The 22,706-nt window shown below is 37.8% G+C and overlaps 1 protein-coding gene across 3 annotated transcripts in view; it reads left to right on the forward strand.

The window, feature by feature from the left end:
* Positions 1 to 22,706, forward strand: part of STYX (serine/threonine/tyrosine interacting protein) — a 49,657-nt gene that overhangs the window by 15,734 nt on the left and 11,217 nt on the right. Inside the window, exons 2-9 of one of the 3 annotated variants that reach the window (XM_073997414.1) lie at positions 4,682 to 4,714; positions 6,601 to 6,709; positions 11,536 to 11,633; positions 16,084 to 16,144; positions 17,200 to 17,236; positions 17,632 to 17,671; positions 17,764 to 17,814; positions 19,452 to 19,524. In XM_073997414.1, the coding sequence (XP_073853515.1) occupies positions 16,142 to 16,144; positions 17,200 to 17,236; positions 17,632 to 17,671; positions 17,764 to 17,814; positions 19,452 to 19,524 (204 nt within the window). In that variant the 5' untranslated portion in view covers positions 4,682 to 4,714; positions 6,601 to 6,709; positions 11,536 to 11,633; positions 16,084 to 16,141. The remainder of the gene's footprint in view (positions 1 to 4,681; positions 4,715 to 6,600; positions 6,710 to 11,535; positions 11,634 to 16,083; positions 16,145 to 17,199; positions 17,237 to 17,631; positions 17,672 to 17,763; positions 17,815 to 19,451; positions 19,525 to 22,706) is intronic. The other 2 variants (XM_005561267.5, XM_045396425.3) reach the window with 2 other exon arrangements.

The following is a 22,706-nucleotide window of genomic DNA, read 5'->3' on the forward strand; positions in this document are numbered from 1 at the left end:
AATAGCCTATCAACCAATAAAAGTCCAGGACCACACGAATTCACAGCTGAATTCTACCAGAGGTACAAGGAGGAGTTGGTACCATTCCTTCTGAAACTATTCCAATCAATAGAAAAAGAGGGAATCCTCCCTCACTCATTTTACAAGGCCAACATCATCCTGATACCAAAGCCTGACAGAGATACAACCAAAAAAGAGAATTTTAGACCAATATCCCTGATGAACATCATTGCAAAAATCCTCAACAAAATACTGGCAAACCAAATCCAGCAGCACATCAAAAAGCTTATCCACCACGATCAAGTGGGCTTCATCCCGGGGATGCAAGGCTGGTTCAACATATGCAAATCAATAAACGTAATCCAGCATATTAACAGAACTAAAGACAAAATCCACATGATTATCTCAATAGATGCAGAAAAGGCCTTCGACAAAATTCAGCAGCCCTTCATGTTAAAAACTCTCAATAAATTTGGTATTGATGGAACATGTCTCAAAATAATAAGAGCTATTTATGACAGACCCACAGCCAATATCATACTGAATGGGCAAAAACTGAAAGCATTCCCTTTGAAAACTGGCACAAGACAGGGATGCCACATCATCTCTCTCACCACTCCTATTCAACATAGTGTTGGAAGTTCTGGCTAGGGCAATCAGGCAAGAGAAAGAAATCAAGGGTATTCAGTTAGGAAAAGAAGAAGTCAAATTGTCCCTAGTTGCAAATGACATTGTATATTTAGAAAACCCCATTGTCTCAGTCCAAAATCTCCTTAAGCTGATAAGCAACTTCAGCAAAGTCTCAGGATACAAAATCAATGTGCAAAAATCACAAGCATTCTTATACACCAGTAACAGACAAACAGAGTCAAATCATGAATGAACTCCCGTTCACAATAGCTTCAAAGAGAATAAAATAGCTAGGAATCCAACTTACAAGGGATGTAAAGGACCTCTTCAAGGAGAACTACAAAGCACTGCTCAGTGAAATAAAAGAGGACACAAACAAATGGAAGAACATACCATGCTCATGGATAGGAAGAATCAATATCGTGAAAATGGCCATACTGCCCAAGGTAGTTTTTAGATTCAATGCCATCCCCATCAAGCTACCAATGACTTTCTTCATAGAATTGGAAAAAACTGCTTTAAAGTTCATATGGAACCAAAAAAGACCCTGCATTGCCAAGACAGTCCTAAGCAAAAAGAACAAAGCTGGAGGCATCACGCTCCCTGACTTCAAACTATACTACAAGGCTACAGTAACCAAAACAGCATGGTACTGGTACCAAAACAGAGATGCAGACCAATGGAACAGAACAGAGCCCTCAGAAATAATACCACACATCTACAACCATCTGATCTTTGACAAACCTGACAAAAACAAGAAATGGGGAAAGGATTCCCTATTTAATAAATGGTGCTGGGAAAATTGGCTAGCCATAAGTAGAAAGCTGAAACTGGATCCTCTTCTTACTCCTTATATGAAAATTAATTCAAGATGGATTAGAGACTTAAATGTTAGACCTAAAACTATAAAAACCCTAGAAGAAAACCTAGGGAATACCATTCAGGACATAGGCATGGGCAAGGACTTCATGTCTAAAACACCAAAAGCAACGGCAACAAAAGCCAAAATTGACAAATGGGATCTAATTAAACTAAAGAGCTTCTGCACAGCAAAAAAAACTACCATCAGAGTGAACAGGCAACCTACAGAATGGGAGAAAATTTTTGCAGTCTACTCATCATCTGACAAAGGGCTAGTATCCAGAATCTATGAAGAACTCAAATTTACAAGAAAAAAACAACTCCATCAAAAAGTGGGCAAAGGATATGAACAGACATTTCTCAAAAGAAGACATGCATACAGCCAACAGGCACATGAAAAAATGCTCATCACCACTCGCCATCAGAGAAATGCAAATCAAAAGCACAATGAGATACCATCTCATACCAGTTAGAATGACAATCATTAAAAAATCAGAAAACAACAGGTGCTGGAGAGGATGTGGAGAAATAGGAACACTTTTACACTATTGGTGGGACTGTAAACTAGTTCAACCATTATGGAAAACAGTATGGCAATTCCTCAAGGATCTAGAACTAGAAATACCATTTGACCCAGCCATCCCATTACTGGGGATATACCCAAAGGATTGTAAGTCATGCTGCTATAAAGACACATGCACACGTATGTTTATTGTGGCACTATTCACAATAGCAAAGACTTGGAATCAACCCAAATGTCCATCAGTGACAGACTGGATTAAGAAAATGTGGCCCATATACACCATGGAATACTATGCAGCCATAAAAAAGGATGAGTTTGTATCCTTTGTAGGGACATGGATGCAGCTGGAAACCATCATGCTCAGCAAACTATCGCAAGAACAGAAAACTAAACTCCGCATGTTCTCACTCATAGGTGGGAATTGAACAATGAGATCACTTGGACACAGGAAGGGGATGATCACACACCAGGTCCTATTGTGGGGAGGGGGTAGGAGGGAAGAATAGCATTAGGAGATATACCTAATGTAACTGATGTGTTGATGGGTGCAGCACACCAACATGGCGCATGTATATATATGTAACAAACCTGCACGTTGTGCACATGTACCCTAGAACTTTAAAGTATAATAAAATTAATAAAAATAAATCGCGTGGTAAAAAAAAAAAAAAAAAAAAACCTGTCTCTCATTGTAGGATTATTATTCTCTCTTTTCATTACAGATGGATACCATTTCTACCTTCTGTGTTAAAAATGCTTTCTGGGCCAGGTGCAATGGCTGACTCCTGAAATCCCAGCTCTTTGGGAGGCCGAGGTGGGTGGATCATGAGGTCAGGAGATCGATACCATCCTGGCTAACATGGTGAAACCCCGTTTCTACTAAAAGCATACAAAAAAATTAGTCTGGAGTGGTGGTGGGCACCTGTAGTCCCAGCTGCTCGGGAGGCTGAGGCAGGAGAATGGCATTAACCCGGGAGACGGAGCTTGCAGTGAGCCGAGATCGTGCCACTGCTCTCCAGCCTGGGCGATAATGCAAGACTCAGTCTCAAAAAACAAACAAACAAAAAATTACTTTTCTGACTTGGAGAATCTGGGTGAAGGGTAAATGGAATTCCTTTTACTATTTTTGCAACTTTTCTATAATCCTAAAATTACTTCAAAATAAAAGGTTAAAAAAGTATTTTCCAGACTACTTTGGAAACCTAATTACTAGTAATAATTCTGAGTTTTAAGCAACCAACTTAGAAACTTTTGGAATGCAATCAATCCATTAACAAATGAGGACTATCTGTACTGTAATTTTTTTTTTTTTTAAGACGAGGTCTTTAGTCTGTCACCCAAGCTGGAGTGGTGGGGTTATCTCGGCTCATTGCAACCTCTGCCTCCCAGGCTCAAGCGATCTTGCCACCTGAGCCTTCTGTGTAGGTGGGATAACAAGCAGGCTCCACCATGCCCAACTAATTTTTTTCTATTTTTAGTAGAGAAGGGGTTTCACTCTGTTTCCCAGGCTGGTCTCAAACTCCTGAGCTCAAGCAATCTGCCTGCCTCAGCATTTCAAAGTGCTGGGATTACAGGCATGACCCACAGAGCCTGGCCTTCTAGTCTTATTTCGATTCTTCATTTCAATTTACTATAGTTACTTTTCTCTTTTTCTAACTTTTTAAAATATTTTTTATCTTTCACCATTGACATTTTGTGTTGTTTTACAGCTTATTTACATTGGTCTGCATTCCAAAGACAAAACAAAGTCTCTTATCTTTTGTGATATGTGTTAAAATAATTGAACAAGAATGTTAGGACCAAGTGAGGTGTAGGAAAGGCTCTTTGATAAGCTTTTGGCATTTTAGATCAGAGATGGCAAGTACCTATGACACAGCATTTTTCTTTTATCCATTTCAGGTATTATTTGTTGTTGGTTTTTTTTTTTTTTTTTTTTTTTTTTTGAGACGGAGTCATGCTCTGTCGCCCAGGCTGGAGTGCAGTGGCCGGATCTCAGCTCACTGCAAGCTCCGCCTCCCGGGTTCACGCCATTCTCCTGCCTCAGCCTCCCAAGTAGCTGGGACTACAGGCGCCCGCCACTTCGCCCGGCTAGTTTTTTTGTATTTTTTAGTAGAGACGGGGTTTCACCGTGTTAGCCAGGATGGTCTCGATCTCCTGACCTCATGATCCGCCCGTCTCGGCCTCCCAAAGTGCTGGGATTACAGGCTTGAGCCACCGCGCCCGGCCTCAGGTATTATTTGTTGATCAGACATTCTTCTTGCTGTCTTGGACTACACAGTGTTTTAGGTATCTATTGTCAGTTGATTAGAGTTGGCATGAGAAACAAAAAAATCTAGTGACATCTCTGACTTAGAAGATCAGTTTTGGGGAGAATCTTCTGGAATATCTATTCTATTCTTAAGTTTAATGAGCAATTTCATCCATTATATGAAGTAATATAATAATTCTGGAAGCCTAGTTATTTAAAGAATGCCTTAAGCTTTGTTTCTTGTCACTTCAATTTTCAGATGTTTGTGAAACCAAGTCTGCTATTTTAATAAAATATTCTTAAAGTATAATGTAACTTTAAAAAATCTGCATACTTGTATGTCACATCTTTAGCCTTTAATTGGGTGACTTTTTAAATGTTATCTACTTTTATTCTTATGTTTTCCTCCCCTTTTAAAGGAGTGGACCTACCCTATGAGACGAGAGATGCAGGTATGGCAACCTTTTGTTTGTTCAAACCAACCCATGTTATTGTAGTAACAACCTCATTTTATAGGATTTGAGACCTGCTGATTCATGATCTGTAGGTTCATCTTTATGTATTTTAAATAATTATTTTAAATATTTAAGGTTAATCTTGGATCTTAAAAAGATGGGAAATTAGAGGAATATAATAATAGGTGTTTGTACTTAATGAGTCACTTTCTCTTATTATTATTATTGTTGTTATTATTATTATTATTATTATTTTGAAACTGAGTTTTGCTCTTGTTGCCCAGGCTGGAGTGCAGTGGCACGATCTCGGCTCACTGCAACCCCCGCCTCCCAGGTTCAAGCGATTCTCCTGCCTCAGCCTCTTGAATAGCTGGGATTACAGGCATGCGCCACCACGCCTGGCTAATTTTGTATTTTTAGTAGAGGCAGGGTTTCTCCATGTTGGTCAGGCTGGTCTCGAACTCCTGACCTCAGGTGATCACCTACCTCGGCCTCCCAAAGTGCTGGGCTTACAGGCATGAGCCACTGCACCTGGCCAATGAGTCACTTTCTTTTTCGTCATGTGAAAAATTGGATACTATCTTTGTATTCCTTTTGAAAGCAGTTTGCTTTCTCTGTTTGTGTAGATAGGGAGAGTTCACTGTACAACAAATAAGCATTGTTCATTTTGTGTCCGATTTTCAATCAACTTCCATAATTAAGTCTTTTAGAAGATCAAATTGAATACTTTCAGTTTGGAATGAATTAAATGATAGCTAACTCTCATAGCAACTCATTTTCTTTTGCATTTCATACTTTTTACAGTGAGGTCTGTTTGCCCCAGGATTAAGCAGTATCTTGTTCCTGGGAATCCCATGACTTCTAAAAATCTGTTACTTTTCTCTCTTAATGAAAATTCACTTTGAAAAAATATGTGAGTAACTATGAGGCATTTTGTTTGGTGCTATGAGGAATGCAAAGATGACTAAATGTAATTTCTGCCCACAAAAGCCTGGTGGGAGAAATCAGTTTTATATACAAATAATTATGACTTATAGAACTGAACTATAAAGTTACTGTTAGTATCTGGGATGTGATATATCCAGACTGAAAGCTTTCTATATTGAATTTACATAGAATAAATTTGAATTCAGCTTCTGGAAGGTACATATTTAAATTGTTGAAATTTTGTCAACTGGCAAATATTTGAATTTGGACTTTTTATGTTACAGTAATAATTTGCTTCTATCAACTATAGATAATAGTTTTAGGTCGGGCACAGGAGTTCATGTCTGAAATTCCAGCAGTTTGGGAGGCTGAGGCAGAAGGATCACTTGAGCCCAGGAGTTCCTTATCAGCCTGGGCAACATACTGAGACTTCATCTCTGTTTTTTAAAGAAAAAAAAAAAAAAGATTAAAAAAATAGATAATAGTTCCAATCTTGTTGTATCTTGTGTTGCTTTTGATTTGGCCAAATAAGGTTTTGTGTAGGTTTAAAAGGATGATTTCCTTTATGCCTATTTTATTTCCAGATTTTAGCAGATAATAGAAGTAAAATTTAAAAGATTTTATTAATGTAAAACGCAACATTACAATGTACTAATTCCATACAAACTGCTTATAAAAAGCTCTGTAAGTTCACATATCCAACTTTTCAGAGCTGTTGATATAAAATAAAGCTGTTTAAATAAAACTTGAGTGTCTTATTCGATATTATAAAGCATGCCTGCATTTCTCTACCCAATCATTTGCTCATCGTGGATAGGAAATGCTCCCTAATTAACAAACTTTTAAGCAAATTGTTTTAACAACTATGAAAACACCCTACAAATTCAGTTATATGGTACATAGTCTTATAGATTTAAATTGCTGATGGTAAATACCTCAATTTTTTTTTTTTCTAGGAAATTTTACCTGGATTGTTCTTAGGCCCATACTCATCTGCTATGAAAAGCAAGGTATGAACTTTGTTAGATTCACCAAGAGAGACTTTTATTAACCAACTTTTCTTGGGTAAGTTTTTTGGCAATAAAGAGTTTTATTTTAGGGAGCATCCACAAGTACTGTCTGTTAACAGTGATTGTCACTTTGGAGTACATTCCTCTTTCCTTATTTTACTAGACCAGTAGTTCTCAAGTGTTTCACCACAAATCACATAGTTTTTGTTTTTTCCTCATGAAATTTGTATGTTTGAAAGATTTACCGGATAACTGACCTTTAATAACTTATTTACTCTCTAAAATACTAGACATCTGTAATTGCTAATCATAGCTTCAGAACAATATGAGGTATACTTAAAGCCCAAAATAAGGAATTTCTATGTTTAGTTAAACCTTCCTTATCAAGGGTAAGACTGTGTGTGTTAACTGAAAGTGATTCACCTTAGTTGTTTTGCCAGCCAGACTTTAGAGGGCTGGTTGGTATCCCTGATCTGAAGTTTGAAACTTTTTGAGCACCAGTATGTCACTCGAAGGAAATCCTCATTGCAGTATTTCAGATTTTGGATTTTTGGATTAGGAATGCTCAATTATAAGTATAATGCAAATATGCAAAACAAACAGAAAAATACAAACTCTGAAATACTTCTGGTCCCCGGCATTTTAGATAAGGGATATTCCATCTTTATAGATATTCTACATAGTCAAACTTTAATGGACTTACTCAGCTGCAGTTAAAATAGGTAGATCTCATTTTAATATGTTCTTACCACTTCTAAAAGATTCAGTGCTACTAATTCTCTTTGAGTTACAACATGAAACGTACCACAAATGTCTTTCCCCAATACTTTGCCTGTTCAGAAGTCAGTATACTTAAATTGTGTTTGATATCTCTGTAATTTAAAATGATGTTCTTAGGAATTTAACTGGTTTTAAAAGGTCATTGATTTTGAAACTTGAAGGTTTTTTTGACTGCTGAAACATGGCTAAGAGTAAACCTGGACATCCTGATGACTTTCTGCTTAGTTGGAAAGATAGGGAGTTAGTAAAACTAAGTACTAGGGAAAGGACAGGGCAGGTAACTATAGACATAGCTATAATTTATTTTGTAAAAGACTGATGTAAACAAGGTTATTGTCCATATAATTTGCTATTCACCAAGTACTAGTCTTCCAGATCGTTTTAGATAATTTTCATTTTTAAAATTTCCATTGTACTTTATAAATATACATACAGTATTTATCACATTAAAGTATTTGTTTAAAGATCTGTCTCCTCAATGGGAGGCTGAGGCAGGCAGATTACATGAGGCCAGGAGTTTGAGACCAGCCTGGCCAACATGGCAAAACCCTGTCTCTACTAAAAATACATAAATTAGCTGGTTATGGTGGTACGTGTCTGTAATCTCAGCTACTTGCGAGGCTGAGGCACGAGAATTGCTTGAACCTGGGAGGTAGAGGTTGCAGTGAGCCAACATGGCACCACTGTACTCCAGCCTGGTTGACGGAGTGAGACTTTGTCTCAAAACGAAACAAAAACACACACCAAAAAAGGTCTAGTTCTTCAAAACTTCTTCTCTTGAAATGTCACCATGATCTTATTAGAAGGAGAAAAAGCCTCTATGGCAGTATTTTATATTTCCCACCCTAGGTAACCATAATATAGCCCATATTTGTTTTCATAGCATTATCTGAAAACAACAACAAAAAATAATAATGGAGATAAACCTAAATGGATAAACTCCTTTTTAAACACTCATTTATTGTTATTATTATTTTGTGAGAGAGGAGTGGGGTCTCGCTCCGTTACCCAGGCTGGAGTACAGTGGTGTACTATCATAGCTCACTGTAACCTCAAACTCCTGGGCTCAAGCTGTCTTCCTGCCCCAGCCTCCCAAGTAGCTAGGACTACAGGCACACACCCCCATGCCTGGCTTAATTCTCAAATTTTTTCTAGAGGTGGGGTCTGGCTGTGTTACCCAGGCTAGTCTCAAATTCCTGGCTTGAAGTGATCCTCCCAAAGCACTGGGATTACAGGCATGACCCACCATGCCTGGCCACATTTACTTAAGTATATCTTTTATTAAATTCAAATACAGTTTAAATAAAAGAGTCAAATTTAGGGCCTTTGTAACTAGTAAACTATTTCTTTCTTTTTTTTTTTTTTTTTTTTTGAGACGGAGTCTTGCTCTGCAGCCCGGGCTGGAGTGCAGTGGCCGGATCTCAGCTCACTGCAAGCTCCGCCTCCCGGGTTTACGCCATTCTCCTGCCTCAGCCTCCGGAGTAGCTGGGACTACAGGTGCCCGCCACCTCGCCCGGCTATTTTTTTGTATTTTTAGTAGAGACAGGGTTTCATGGTGTTAGCCAGGATGGTCTCGATCTCCTGACCTCGTGATCCGCCTGCCTCAGCCTCCCAAAGTGCTGGGATTACAGGCTTGAGCCACCGCGCCCGGCCGTAAACTATTTCTTTTTGTAAAGTTTTTCTGTTGTTTTTAAATGTGAGGTAAGGTCATAATTTGCTTTATATTAGGTTGGTGCAAAAGCAACTGCCTTTGAAAAGTACAAAATAATTCTATTCGCTGTTACGTTAGGGCTCTATTTTGATAGTTTATTTTTACTTAGTAGTAGTCTAATGGGCCTTCAAAGCTTGTTTGAGCATATTTATACATAATTATGTGCATCATCTTGTACTTTCTCACATTCATAAAGTAGATAAGAAAACTCCATAGGTCATCAAGTATACACGAAGGACTTAATTTTGAATTTGTTGTGGAACTGGCACAAGTCTCAATATAGAACATTGGTTAATTATTAAGCTTACCAAATGCTTATCTCACTTTCCCTAACTCAGGTTATACTCAAATACAAAGATAATTGAATTCTAATCTATGCTGACATAAAACTTGCTGCAGAAATTAAAACTTAAAACTTGAAAATTATATTGTCTTAGCTCAGGCTGCTCAAACAAAATACCATAGACAGGGTGGCTTAAACAACAGACGATTATTTCTCTGAGTTCTGGAGGCTGGGAAGTCCACAGTCATGGTCCGGCTCTGGTGAGGACCCTCTTGCAGGTTTGCAGATCCCTCCCTTCTTGCTGTATCCTCACACAGCCAAGAGAACGAGTTCTTGCCTCTTACAAGGGTACAGATCCTGTCATGGAGGTTTCTACCCTCTTGACCTCAATTTAAAACTGATTACCTCCCAGAGACTCCACCATCATATCTTGGGGGTAAGGATTTCAACATACGAATTTGAGGTGATGCAAACATTTAGTTCATAACACATAAATTATTATTTTTTTACTTTGCTCATGAATTATTAGTGCTACTGTTTTGTACTATTTAAAATGCAGGAAATGGGAATTAAATATATAGGATTTTAAACTGAATGTGTCAGGAAATTCAAGGTTATCTGATTCTCTTGCCATTGTGATTTGTTAGTTCATTTATTGAACAGATAATTATTGAACACTTAACTAGTTATACATACTTGATACTTAAGTGATTGTATTATACACTTTACACATACTGTGTATCAGTGAGCAAATACAAATCTTTTCTGTCAAGGAACTTAATGCTCTAGGTAATAAAATAACATCTATAAACTAACTTAAACTTATAATCACTTGCAAATGAAAATTTATTTTTTGGTAATTTCTAGAATTGTCATGTTAAATTGCTTTTAAGTATGGAGCCAAAAGCACTACAGGTTGAGTATCCCTAATCTGAAAAATCTGAAATGCTCCAAAGTGAAACTTTTTGAGTTTCAGCATGAAAGCACAAGTGAACTCCAGTCAAAATTTTGTTTCATGCACCAAATGACTGTATGAAATTACCTTCAGAGTATGTGTATGTGGTGTGTGTGAAGCATAAATGAATTTTGTGTTTAAACTTGGATCCTATCCCCAAGACATCTCAGTATGTATAGGCAAATATTTCTTTTTTTTTTTTTTTTTGAGACAAAGTCTCGCTCTGTTGCCCAGGCTGGAGTGCAGTGGCGCAATCTTGGCTCACTGCAAGCTCCGCCTCCTGGGTTCATGCCATTCTCCTGCCTCAGCCTCTCGAGTAGCTGGGACTACAGGCGCCCACCACCTCGCCCGGCTAATTTTTTGTATATTTAGTAGAGACGGGGTTTCACTGTGTTAGCCAGGATGGTCTTGATCTCCTGACCTTGTGATCCGCCTGCCTCAGCCTCCCAAAGTGCTGGGATTATAGGCATGAGCCACTGCACCCAGCCAAGGCAAATATTTCAAAATCTGAAATCTGAAACACTTATGGTCCTATCTTGGGACCAGCATTTTGGATAAGGGATACTCAACCTGTATGGAATATAATAACACGCCATTGAAGTTGCCATTTTTAACTTCAGGAAAATTTTTAAATGGTGAAAGGTTAACTAGATTATGTGAAGTATGTAAATTAATTCTGACTCTTAAAGTATACTGGGAGAGGCAAGGAGTTGTCTAGAGATTTGGGCTCAGGTACTGCTGTTAACTAGGTCAGTGATGTCCAAGTATTTGGTAATGTAACTGTTTTATGTCTTAGTAGTCCCCTCTAAAGAATAAAGATTGCAGTCAATATATATAACTACCATTTATTAAACACTTGCTGTGTGTCCCAGGTGCTATGCCAAACATCTTGCATAAAGGCTCCATTAAGCTCTAAAATTATAGGTATGAAATATCCCTGTTAACCTTTTGAGGACATTAGTGTGTTAGTCTTGAATCACTGAAATATCTTGCTACCCACTTCAGGTCTATTATAAAATTAGCTTTAATCCCCTGGACTTAAGCAGAGACTTGGGTTCTGTGTATTTTCAAACATCTGTGTTATATAGTAAGAGGATGTTTGATATTTTAAAATATTCATCTTCCCTGTCCTCCCCCTGCTTTTTTTTACAGCTACCTATACTACAGAAACATGGAATAACCCATATAATATGCATACGACAAAATATTGAAGCAAACTTTATTAAACCAAACTTTCAGCAGTTATTTAGGTAAGAATTATTGCTATGATTTGTAAAACACGTATTGAAGATTCATTTCAGGTTTTGTACCATCAGTTTTTTCTGTATATAAAAAATGGGTCATACAGTACATAGTTTTTTACAATAAATTTTACTTAAAATACTTAAATAATTTATGCCCATAATGCAAAATTCTAAAGGTTCAAAATAGTGTATATTGTCAAGAAGTTTCTTGGAAAGTAAAAATTAAAAAGAATTTAAAAATAACATATACTGAAAAGTAGATTTTAGTATACATTATTTTATCTCTTGAGGGATAAAGGAATTGAGTATCTAGGGAAAGGTACAGGGAAACAACATCTACTATTACCTCTTTATTGGGTAGCTTTCCAGTGTTAGGTTAAATTTATGAGCATATTCTTATAGATAAACTTTTGTTTTTTACATTGCCTTTGTTTTTTTTTTTTTGTATTTTTTGGAGATTGGTTTATATCAGTATGTATATCAAACTGCTTATTCTTTTTAAGTTGCATTATAATCCACTGTATGGCTATACTAAAATTTATTCAGTCTGTTGGACATTTAGATTGTTTCTGGCCTTATACTAATATGTATAGCATATAGTGACTATCATTGTACATATTACTTAATTTATACATGAGCATATTGATAGGGCAAATTTGTAGAATTGCTGGATATGAGTATGAACATTTTAAATTTTGATAGATGTTGCAGATTGTTTTCCAGTGCATTGTATCAGTTTACATTCCCACTGTCAAGTATATGAGAGTGACTCTTCCCTTGGTATCTCTCCAAGATGGAATTATGAAACATTTTGGAGAGTCTCAAAGTCTAATGGAGTAAAAGTGGCATCTCATTTGATGTTCTTATTTATCTTACAAGTTCAGTTGAGCATGTAATGGTTTTTAATGTTCTTTATTTTTTAACTTCATTTTTAAAATAGAGTATGTTACACCTGGTACAAAAACTCTACTTTTTCTCCTCTAAACCCAGACCACCATGCTCCTCTCTGAGGAGGCAGCTTCTTCCTTCAATATCTATGTAAAAGTATATATGTTAAAAATATTTTAGGCCAGCGCAGTGGCTCATGCCTGTAATCCCAGCATTTTGGGAGGCCGAGGTGGGCAGATCACCTGAGGTTAGGAGTTCAAGACCAGCCTGGCCAATGTGGTGAAACCCCATCTCTACTAAAGCGAAAATTACCTGAGCGTGGTGGCACATTCCTGTAGTCCCAGCAACTCAGGAGACTGAGGCAGGAGAATTGCTTGAACCCAGGAGGCAGAGGTTACAGTGAGCCGAAATCATGCCACTGCACTCCAGCCTGGGCGACAGAGCAAGACTCCATCTCAAAAAAAAAAAAAAAAAAAAAGCTGGGTGCAGTGTCTTACGCCTATAATCCCAGTATTTTGGGAGGCTGAGGGGGGTGGATCATGAGGTCAAGAGATCAAGAATATCCTGGCCAACATAGAGAGACCCTGTCTCTACTAAAAATACAAAAATTTTCTGGGCATAGTGGCGTGCGCCTGTAGTCCCATTTACTCAGGAGGCTGAGGCAGGAGAATCACTTGAACCCGGGAGGCAGAGATTTCAGTGAGCCGAGATTGTCCCACTGCACTCCAGCCTGGCGACAGAGTGAGACTCTGTCTCAAAAAAAAAAAAAAATTTAATGCTTTGCTTTATTTTTAAAATGAAACCAATCTATAAATATCTGTATACATACTCTAAAATACATTGTTTGAACATATAATAGAATACTATGTAACCATGAAAAAGAATGTGATATATCTATGTGTTTGGATTTGGGATGATCTCCAAAATAATGCATTGCATGAACAAAGCAGAGTGTGGAACAAGGTGTATATATTCGCAATGTGTTGAGTAAATATATATATACTACATTAAGTATATTTATTCTTGTATATGCATAGAAAATTTCTGGACCAACAGGCTAGAGACTTCATAGTGATTGCTTCTAAGAAGGGAAATTCAGGGCCTGTGATGGTAGAGGGACATATTTTTCTTTCATGGTTTTTTTTTTTTTTGAAATGGAGTCTCACTCTGTCACCCAGGCTGGAGTGCAGCGACATGATCTTGGCTTACTGCAACTTCCGCCTCCTGGGTTCAAGCAATTCTCCTGCCTCAGCCTCCTGAGTAGCTGGGATTACAGGCGCACACCACCACTCCCGGCTAATTTTTTTTGGTTGTGTTTTGGATGGAGTTTTGCTGTTTTGCGCAGGCTGGAATGCAATGGCGTGATCTCGGCTCACTGCATCCTCTGCCTCCCAGGTTTAAGCAATTCTCGGCCTCAGCCGCCCAAGTAGCTGAGATTACAGGCGCCCACCACCACTCCGGGCTAATTTTTTTTGTGTTTTTAGTAGAGACGGGGTTTCACCATCTTGGCCAGGCTGCTCTTGAGCTCCTGACCTCTTGATCCACCCACCTCAGCCTCCCAAACTGCTGGGATTACAGGAGTGAGCCACCACACCCGGCCTAATTTTTGTATTTTTAGTACAGATGGTATTTCACCGTGTTGGCCAGGCTTGTCTTGAACTCCTGACCTGGTGATCTGCCTGCCTCGGCCTCCCAAAGTCTTTTTCTGTTGTGTATGTGTATTTATGTGTATACGCATAGAATTATTAAAGAAAATGAGAATGTTGTTTTAAAATATCGAACTATATAAGGTGAAACTAATCTTAAGAAAAAACCAACCAAAAAATCATACTGTTCGTTTCTAATGTGTACTGAATTTTTGTTCAAATTATAATGTTGTTGGTGCAGGTTCTTTGTCCTAATGGAAGAACCATTTCTCCTTAAACTTTTACAGTACTAGTTTTTAGAGATTGGTAGTTCTACTAGTAGTTCTTGACACAGAATATGTTATGCATTAAAATATTTAATTTCATTCTGAGTTAACATTTTTCCTCTGAAGCATTGTTTTATACAACTGGAATTCCCAATCACTTCAGGCTACAGTCATTGTTGAAATCCTTGGATTTTCCTCAGATCCTGGGGTTTAGCTTCTGCGGTGTTTTGTTTTGTTTTGTTTTGTTTGAGACAGAGTCTTGTTCTTTCACCCAGGCTGGAGTGCAGTGGCACGATTTCAGCCCACTGCAGCCTCCGCCTCCCAGTTTAAGTGATTCTCTGCCTCAGCCTCCTGAGTAGCTGGGATTACAGGTGTGCACCACCACACCTGGCTAATTTTTATATTTTTAGTAGAGACGGGGTTTCACCTTATTAGCCAGGCTGGTCTTGAACTCCTGACCTCAGGCAATCCACCTGCCTCGGCCTCCCAAAGTGCTGGGATTACAAGCGTGAGCCACCATGCTTGGCCTCAGCTTCTCTGTATTAAAGTCCTGAATTCTTTGAAGTTGTTACCGGGTAACTGATCATTGAAGAACTGTAATTTTTAATGCAAAATTGTCCTTAAAACTAGTTTAATAACTTAGCTAATTGCCTATAGTTGTGTTAATAAACAGTGGTCTTAGGAATGCTTAGAAATGGAAGTTTTTTACAAAATAAAACAAGCTAACATATTAAAAATGCCTTATTTTTAAGTATTTTGTAAAGTGTAAAATTCAAGACAAGTGCTCTCTCAGCTGGTTTTTTGGGTTTTTTTTTGTTTGTTTTTTGTTTTTGCTTTACTAAAAATTAGTTCAAACGGTGGATGTTTGAGTCATGGTTCCATAGACCATGCCTTCTGTTTTTATTTGTTCCTTCTCTTTTAGACTTTGGACTTCCTCTGAAATGTCCTCTGTAGTTTTATGAGCAGGGGTCACAGGACCACTTAGAGAACAATCTTCTGGTCTTAGAGAAATTGATAGAAATAAAAGAATAACATAACGATTACAGGTACCTTTGTCTTTATTTCTAGGTCCACTCTGATCTAGAGGAATGTATCTTCCTGCTTGTGATTTTTCTGTTTTAGCCAGATGGTTCATTATATGCCAATAAAATATGTATTTATTTTTGAGATAAGAATCTTGCTTTGTTGCCCAGGCTGGAGTGCAATGGCCCAATCATAGCTTACTATATCCTTGACTTCCAGGCTCACACAATTCTACCTCAGCCCCCTGAGTAGCTGGGACTATAGGTGCACACCACCACACCCAGCCGATTTTTTAATATTTTTTAGAGATGGAGTCTCCCTCTGTTGCTCAGGCTAGGCTCAAGTGATCCTCCCACCTTGGCCTCACAAAATGCTGGGATTACAGGCATGAGCCATTGTGCCCAGGCTGATGGATTTTTTTAAATACTAAAATATCAGAGATGTTAACATGGTGTTTCAAGTTTTAATGCCTTCAAGCAATGTAAAATCTACCACACAGTTCTTGGGAATATGATACTTTGAAAGTTGTTTTGCATTCTTGTCATGGTTACCAAGAAAATAATGAGTTATTTTTTTAAAATACATTAAGCGTTTTACTTAAAGTGTGCTTATCACAAAATACTCTATTTTCAGATATTTAGTCCTGGATATCGCAGATAATCCAGTTGAAAATATAATACGTTTTTTCCCTATGGTAGGTACCAGTATTTTAAAAAATAACATTTAAATTTATTTATGATTTGACTTCTTAGTTGTGCTGCTTCTTTTTTCTTTTCTTTTCTTTTCTTGTTTTTTTTGAGACAGAGTTTCACTCTTGTTGCCCAGGCTGGAGTGCAATGGCACAATCTTGGCTCATCACAACCTCCGCCTCCTGGGTTCAAGTGATTTTTCTGCCTCAGCCTCCCAAGTGGCTGGGATTACAGGCATGAGCCACCATGCCCTACTAATTTTGTATTTTTGGTAGAGACGGGGTTTCTCTGTGTTGATCAGGCTGGTCTCGAATTCCTGACCTCAGGTGATCCGCCCGCCCCAGCCTCCCAAAGTACTGGGATTTCAGGTGTGAGCCATCACACCCAGCCCCTTTAATTGTGCTTGTAAAGCTTACTACTTTTACTTTGCTGTGACTGAAAATTATGTGATTGTGTTTTTTTTTTTTTTTTTTTTTTTTTTTGAGACGGAGTCTGGCTCTGTCGCCCGGGCTGGAGTGCAGTGGCCGGATCTCAGCTCACTGCAAGCTCCGCCCCCCGGGTTTACGCCATTCTCCTGCCTCAGCCTCCCGAGTAGCTGGGACTACAGGCGCCCGCCGCCTCGCCCGGCTAGTTTTTTGTATTTTTTAGTAGAGACGGGGTTTCACCGTGTTCGCCAGGATGGTCTCGATCTCCTGACCTAGTGATCCGCCCGTCTCGGCCTCCCAAAGTGCTGGGATTACAGGCTTGAGCCACCGCGCCCGGCCTGTGATTGTGTTTTTTAAAAAAATGAATTATTTGTAGAAAAATTTTTTATGATCTCCAGAAATTTGAGGAATCATATTGTGAATATATTAGATTCAAATTAAATTTTGGCTTCTTTTTTTTTTTTTTTTTTGGACTTGTCTACTACAAGACAATTATTTGTAGCATTTTGGAAATTTGTGAATTAAGATAATTTTTATACCTATAAATTAGGAAATTGTTTTCAATAGGTTTCATTTTATTTCATTATATGCATTTAATTTATGCTTACATTAATCCACATGTCTTTTGCCTCCAGACTAAGGAATTTATTGATGGGAGCTTACAAACAGGAGGTAAATAATATTTCTTTTCCTTAACTAATGTTTATATTTTGATTATTTGTTAATTTTTTAGTTGGTATTTGTCTTAAATGCAGGATATGGAAGTTACAATTACATGTAGTAGCTTACTCCCAAATTTTTATTTTCCCAATTACTTGTTTCATTTCGATAGGCTTTCTGGAGTATCCCTGTAGACTGTTTTCAAATTCTCTGTGAGCTTTCAATTTCTTTAATAAGAGTCTGGTATATTCTCTACACAGCTAATAATAACAAATTGTAAAGATTTGAAAATAAACATCCAAGCGATTATAGTATATAAGGAAGGAGTTACTTTACTGTGGTTTCAATATATTTCAGCTGCTGACTCAGGTGTTTTTCTATTAGAATAACGAATTCATGTTTTTCAGGAAAAGTTCTTGTGCATGGAAATGCAGGTATCTCCAGAAGGTATGAAGTTAGAAATAATCTTTCTTTCTGTAACATTTAATTAATGAGTTGTATTTTCTGGTTGTTTTCTAAAACTATTTCCCCCTCTTCAGTGCAGCCTTTGTTATTGCGTACATTATGGAAACATTTGGAATGAAGTACAGGTAAGAAAATACCCTAAAACCTAGCCACAGTTTAAATTCTCATTAAAATGAAGCTTAATGGGAATGGTTTGGAAGTTTGAAGTTCTTATTCCCCTGATTATTTTTCATGTAGTCATGTTTGATTAGGCAGGCCCTTATTGTATGGTTAGTCTCAACCTAATTTATCTAGTTGTATAGATATGCATAGGCTAATATGGAAATCCTATGAAAAACTACTTACGACAAGAGAATTGGTTGGTCTGAGTATAAAAACTCCTGAACACAAATGTTATGCCTTATTTAAAAGGCTAATTTGTCATGTTCTACTTTAACAATAGTTGGATGAAAAATTACCTAGGAATTGTTTGCAGCATCTGTTTGTAATTCAGAGTAGTCTTTCTTATCAAAAATTATCTTTTCCAAGCATTCTATATAGATTTTTTAAAAGATGGGGGTGGTCATGAGCTTCTTACCCCAAGACAAAGCAAAAGCCTGGCCAGTGTACAGTATTTCCTTTCTCAGTTTTTCTTGTTCTACAAATTAGAAATCTTGTAGTAATCATTGACACCTTTTTCTATTTCAGTCCCCTTTTATATTTAAATTAGAACGGGAAACTTTGCTTTAAAATATCTATTCTTAAAAGAATATTATTTGAATACAAATATTTATTTATTTATTTATTTATTTATTTATTTATTTTGAGACAGAGTCTTGCTCTGTTGGCGGGCTGGAGTGCAGTGGCATGACCTCGACTCACTGCAACCTCCGCCTCCCAGATTCAAGCAATTCTCCTTCCTCAGCCTCCCTAGCAGCTGGGACTACAGGTGCACGCCACCATGCCCAGCTAATTTTTGTATTTTTATTAGAGACAGAGTTTCACCATGTTGGCCAGGATGGTCTCGATCTCTTGACCTTGTGATCCGCCAACCTCAGCCTCCCAAAGTGCTGGTATTACAGGGGTGAGCCACTGCGCCCGGCCTGAATACAAATATTTAATTGCAAAAAGATTGAACATGTATTGATGGACTTTATGTTGTATATATTCTTTTTATTTGGAATTTTGTCAGAACATTAATGTTGGAAATAATTTGTATTTATTGGGTCTTTGCTGTGAGCTCAGTACTATTATAGGCACTTTTATCTAATTTAAGCCTCATAACAACAAAAGTAAACCTCTTTAACTAGTGATAATATTTTGAGCTTGAACTTGTACAAAATGCTTACATTTTATAAGCATTTAACATGCACAAAATGCTTACATTTTATATATTTATTTTAGAGACAGGGTCTTCCTCTGTTTCTCAGGCTGGAGTATAGTGGCACAATCATAGCTCACTGTAGCCTTAGACTCCAGGGCTCAAGCAGTCCTCCCACCTCAGCCTCTCAAGAAGCTGGGACTATACCACATCACTGTGCCTGGCTAATTTTTAAGTTTTTTGTAGAGATGGGGTCTGACTACATTGCCCAGGCTGGTCTCAAAGTCCTGGCTTCAAGCAGTCCTCCTGTGTTGGCCTCCCAAAGGATTGGGGTTACAGGCATGAGCCACTGCACCTGGCCACTTTACACTAGTCTCTTATTCATAGTAGTTTCCCAAGGTAGGTGTTATTAGACTCTTCATTAAGTAATGCTGTCACATTAATATTCTTTTCTGTTTTCAGAGATGCTTTTGCTTATGTTCAAGAAAGAAGATTTTGTATTAATCCTAATGCTGGATTTGTCCATCAACTTCAGGTAACTTCTCTTTTCTTCCTCTTTAAGGCAGTTGGAAAGTAAGATATAAAATCCTTTGTACATGTAATTTAGGTGTACAATTTACTTTGTAAATACTTAAAATTGCCATAATCTGACTATTTTGATCCTTTATTCAAGTTTATATCTCTATTTAGAAGAATTTTCTTGAATGGGTGTGGTGGCTCATACCTGTCTGTAATCCCAGCACTGTGGGAAAACAAGGCGTTTGGATCACTTGAAGCCAGAAGTATGAGATCAGCCTGGGCCACAAAGTGATACCCAATCTCTAAAAAATAAAAAATAAACAAAAATTAGCCAGTCATGGTGGTGCATGGCTGTGGTCTCAGCTACTCAAGAGGCTAAGATGGGAGGATTGCTTGAGCCCAGGAGTTTGAGGCTACAGTGAACAGTGATTGTGCCATTGCACTCCAGCCTGGCCTACAGAGTGAGACCCCATCCCTAAAAAATTAAAAAAAAAATTTTTTTCTTAAAAGCTGGCATTACCAAGAAAAAAGGGTTAAAGATACATTATCAAATCTAAGGTAAAATAATGGCTGTTAGAAATGTCTTTGATTTTTTTTCTTCATTTTGATCACACAGAGCATAAGACAGTTTTGATTCTAAGTATACTAACTGTAACAGCTTTTTCCATTATATGTTTATCTTTTCCATGTTGTTTCATATTTTGTTGATGCCTGGCAGATGCACTGAAGAAGACAATAAATCTGAATTAATCCGATTAGACCAGGTTATTCAGTTTATTCCAAGAGGCCAAATCATAGGCTGCAGAATGTACTCTAGCTGATTACATCCAGTTATGTAGGAATAAAGCTCATATTTCAACATCAAGAATATTTATTACAAAATATATTGTTGTAGTTACCAAGCTTTAAATTTTATTTTAATTTTTACTTTTAATTTTTACTACATTCAAAAGAGAAACAGTGTCATCTGTGTTCAGCCTGTTCATGTAAAATGTTTGTCTTCTGACTTTATAAGTTTCTTTGCCTTTTACCATGTTGTAGAGAACATTCTTGTTTTTTTCATTTAAAAAAAAATTTTTTTTTTTTTGAGACGGAGTCTCTCTCTGTTGCCCAGGCTGGAGTGCAGTGGCCGGATCTCAGCTCACTGCAAGCTCCGCCTCCCGGGTTTACGCCATTCTCCTGCCTCTGCCTCCTGAGTAGCTGGGACTACAGGCGCCCGCCACCTCGCCCGGCTAGTTTTTTGTAGTTTTAGTTTTTTGTAGTTTTAGTAGAGACGGGGTTTCACTGTGTTCGCCAGGATGGTCTCGATCTCCTGACTTCGTGATCCGCCCATCTCGGCCTCCCAAAGTGCTGGGATTACAGGCTTGAGCCACCGCGCCCGGCCTTAAAATTATTTTTTAAGCTTTTCTTTTTTTGTGGATACATAGTAGGTATATACATGGGTGCATTAGATATTTTGACACAGGCATGCAATGTGTAATAATCACATCATGGAAAAACAGAGTATCCATCCCCTCAATCATTTATCCTTTGTGTTACAAACAATCCAATTATACTCTTACTTGTTTTTAAATGTGTGAAAACATTCTTTTTTAAAATTAATTTTTGTATTTGAAAGAGCAGTATATGCATATGTTTAAGAAAATTGTTCTGGCACAGTGGCTCACGCCTGTAATCCCAGCACTTTGGGAGGCCGAGGTGAGTGGATCACCTGAGGTCAGGAGTTTCAAGACCAGCCTGGCCAACATGGGGAAACCCCATCTCTACTAAAACTGCAAAATTAGCTGGGTGTGGTAATGCATGCCTGTAATCCCAGCTACTCAGGAGGCTGAGGCAGGAGAATCGCTTGAACCTGGGAGGCGGAGGTTGTGGTGAGCCGAGATCACGCCATTGCATTCCAGCCTGGGCAACAAGAACGAAACTCTGTGTCAAAAAATATATATATATATTGGAAAGATCCTGATAGGTATATCTGTGTGAATACACCTGTAAGGTAACTGAAGTGGAATTGGTGGGTTCCAGTGCATCTGAAATTTGATAGATGTTTCCAGATTGCCTCCAAAAAAGATGAAATAATATAAACTTATACCACCAGGAAACAAGCCTATTTCCTCCTACCCTAAATAACATCAGTAGCCAAAAATGATTTTTTTTTTTTTTTTTTGAGATGGAGTCTTACTCTGTCACCCAGGCTGGAGTGCAATGGTGCCATCTCGGTTCTTTATAACAAATTCTGGTGTGTCCTTTAGAGATCTGAAGTTTTCTTTTTTAAAGTGCCAGTTCTAGTTTTTGAACTGTTAATATGGTGACTTGAGTTACTGGATCACATTAGATTAGATTTCCTAATATTGAATCATCCTTTTGGTCCAGCAATGGATCCCACTTGGTTATGATACACTGTTTTCTTAATGTATTGCTGGATTGTATTTGCTAATCTTTTTTTTTTTTTTCAGGATTTTGGAATCAGTTAAATAGTAAATTGGTTTGTCTTTTTTTTTTTTTTTTCTATCCTTTTCTGGTTTTACTGTCTCTATCAGTGTTCTCATTTCTTAATGGAAACTTTCCGTTTCTCTTTGTGCCATAGATCAATTTAGATTAGATTGGAGTTACTTGTCTCTTAATGCATTAGTATATGGCACCTGTGAATTATCTGACCATAATGTTTTATCTAATTCAGTTATTCATTATTTCATTCATTCATATATTTTGACAGTAGACCAATTCTCAGACAACATTCTTCGTTCGGTGTATCGGTTTGGTTTTCTTTTCTTTTTTTTTTTTTTTCTTTTTTTTTTTTTTGAGGTAGAGTCTTGTGCTCTGTTGCCCTGGCTGGACTGCAGTGGTGCAATCTTAGCTCGCTGCAACCTCCGCCTCCTGGGTTCAAGTGATTCTGCTGCCTCAGCCTCCAGAATAGCTGGGATTACAGGCGCCTGCCACCACGCCTGGCTAATTTTTGTGTTTTCAGTAGAGACGAGGTTTCACCATATTGGCCAGGCTGGTCTCAAACTCTGGACCTCAGGTGATCCGCCCACCTTGGCCTCCCAAAGTGCTGAGGTTACAGGTGTGAACCACTGTTCCTGGCCTGGTTTGATTTTCCGATACTCCTTAGGTCACTTTGGAAGTATTTATGATCTTCTGTGTAATCATCGATTTCATAAGAGTTCTACATAGAGTTAAGGAAAATAGTATCTTGTACTT

Source organism: Macaca fascicularis, chromosome 7 (genome assembly GCF_037993035.2).
Source record: "Macaca fascicularis isolate 582-1 chromosome 7, T2T-MFA8v1.1".
NCBI lineage: Eukaryota > Metazoa > Chordata > Mammalia > Primates > Cercopithecidae > Macaca > Macaca fascicularis.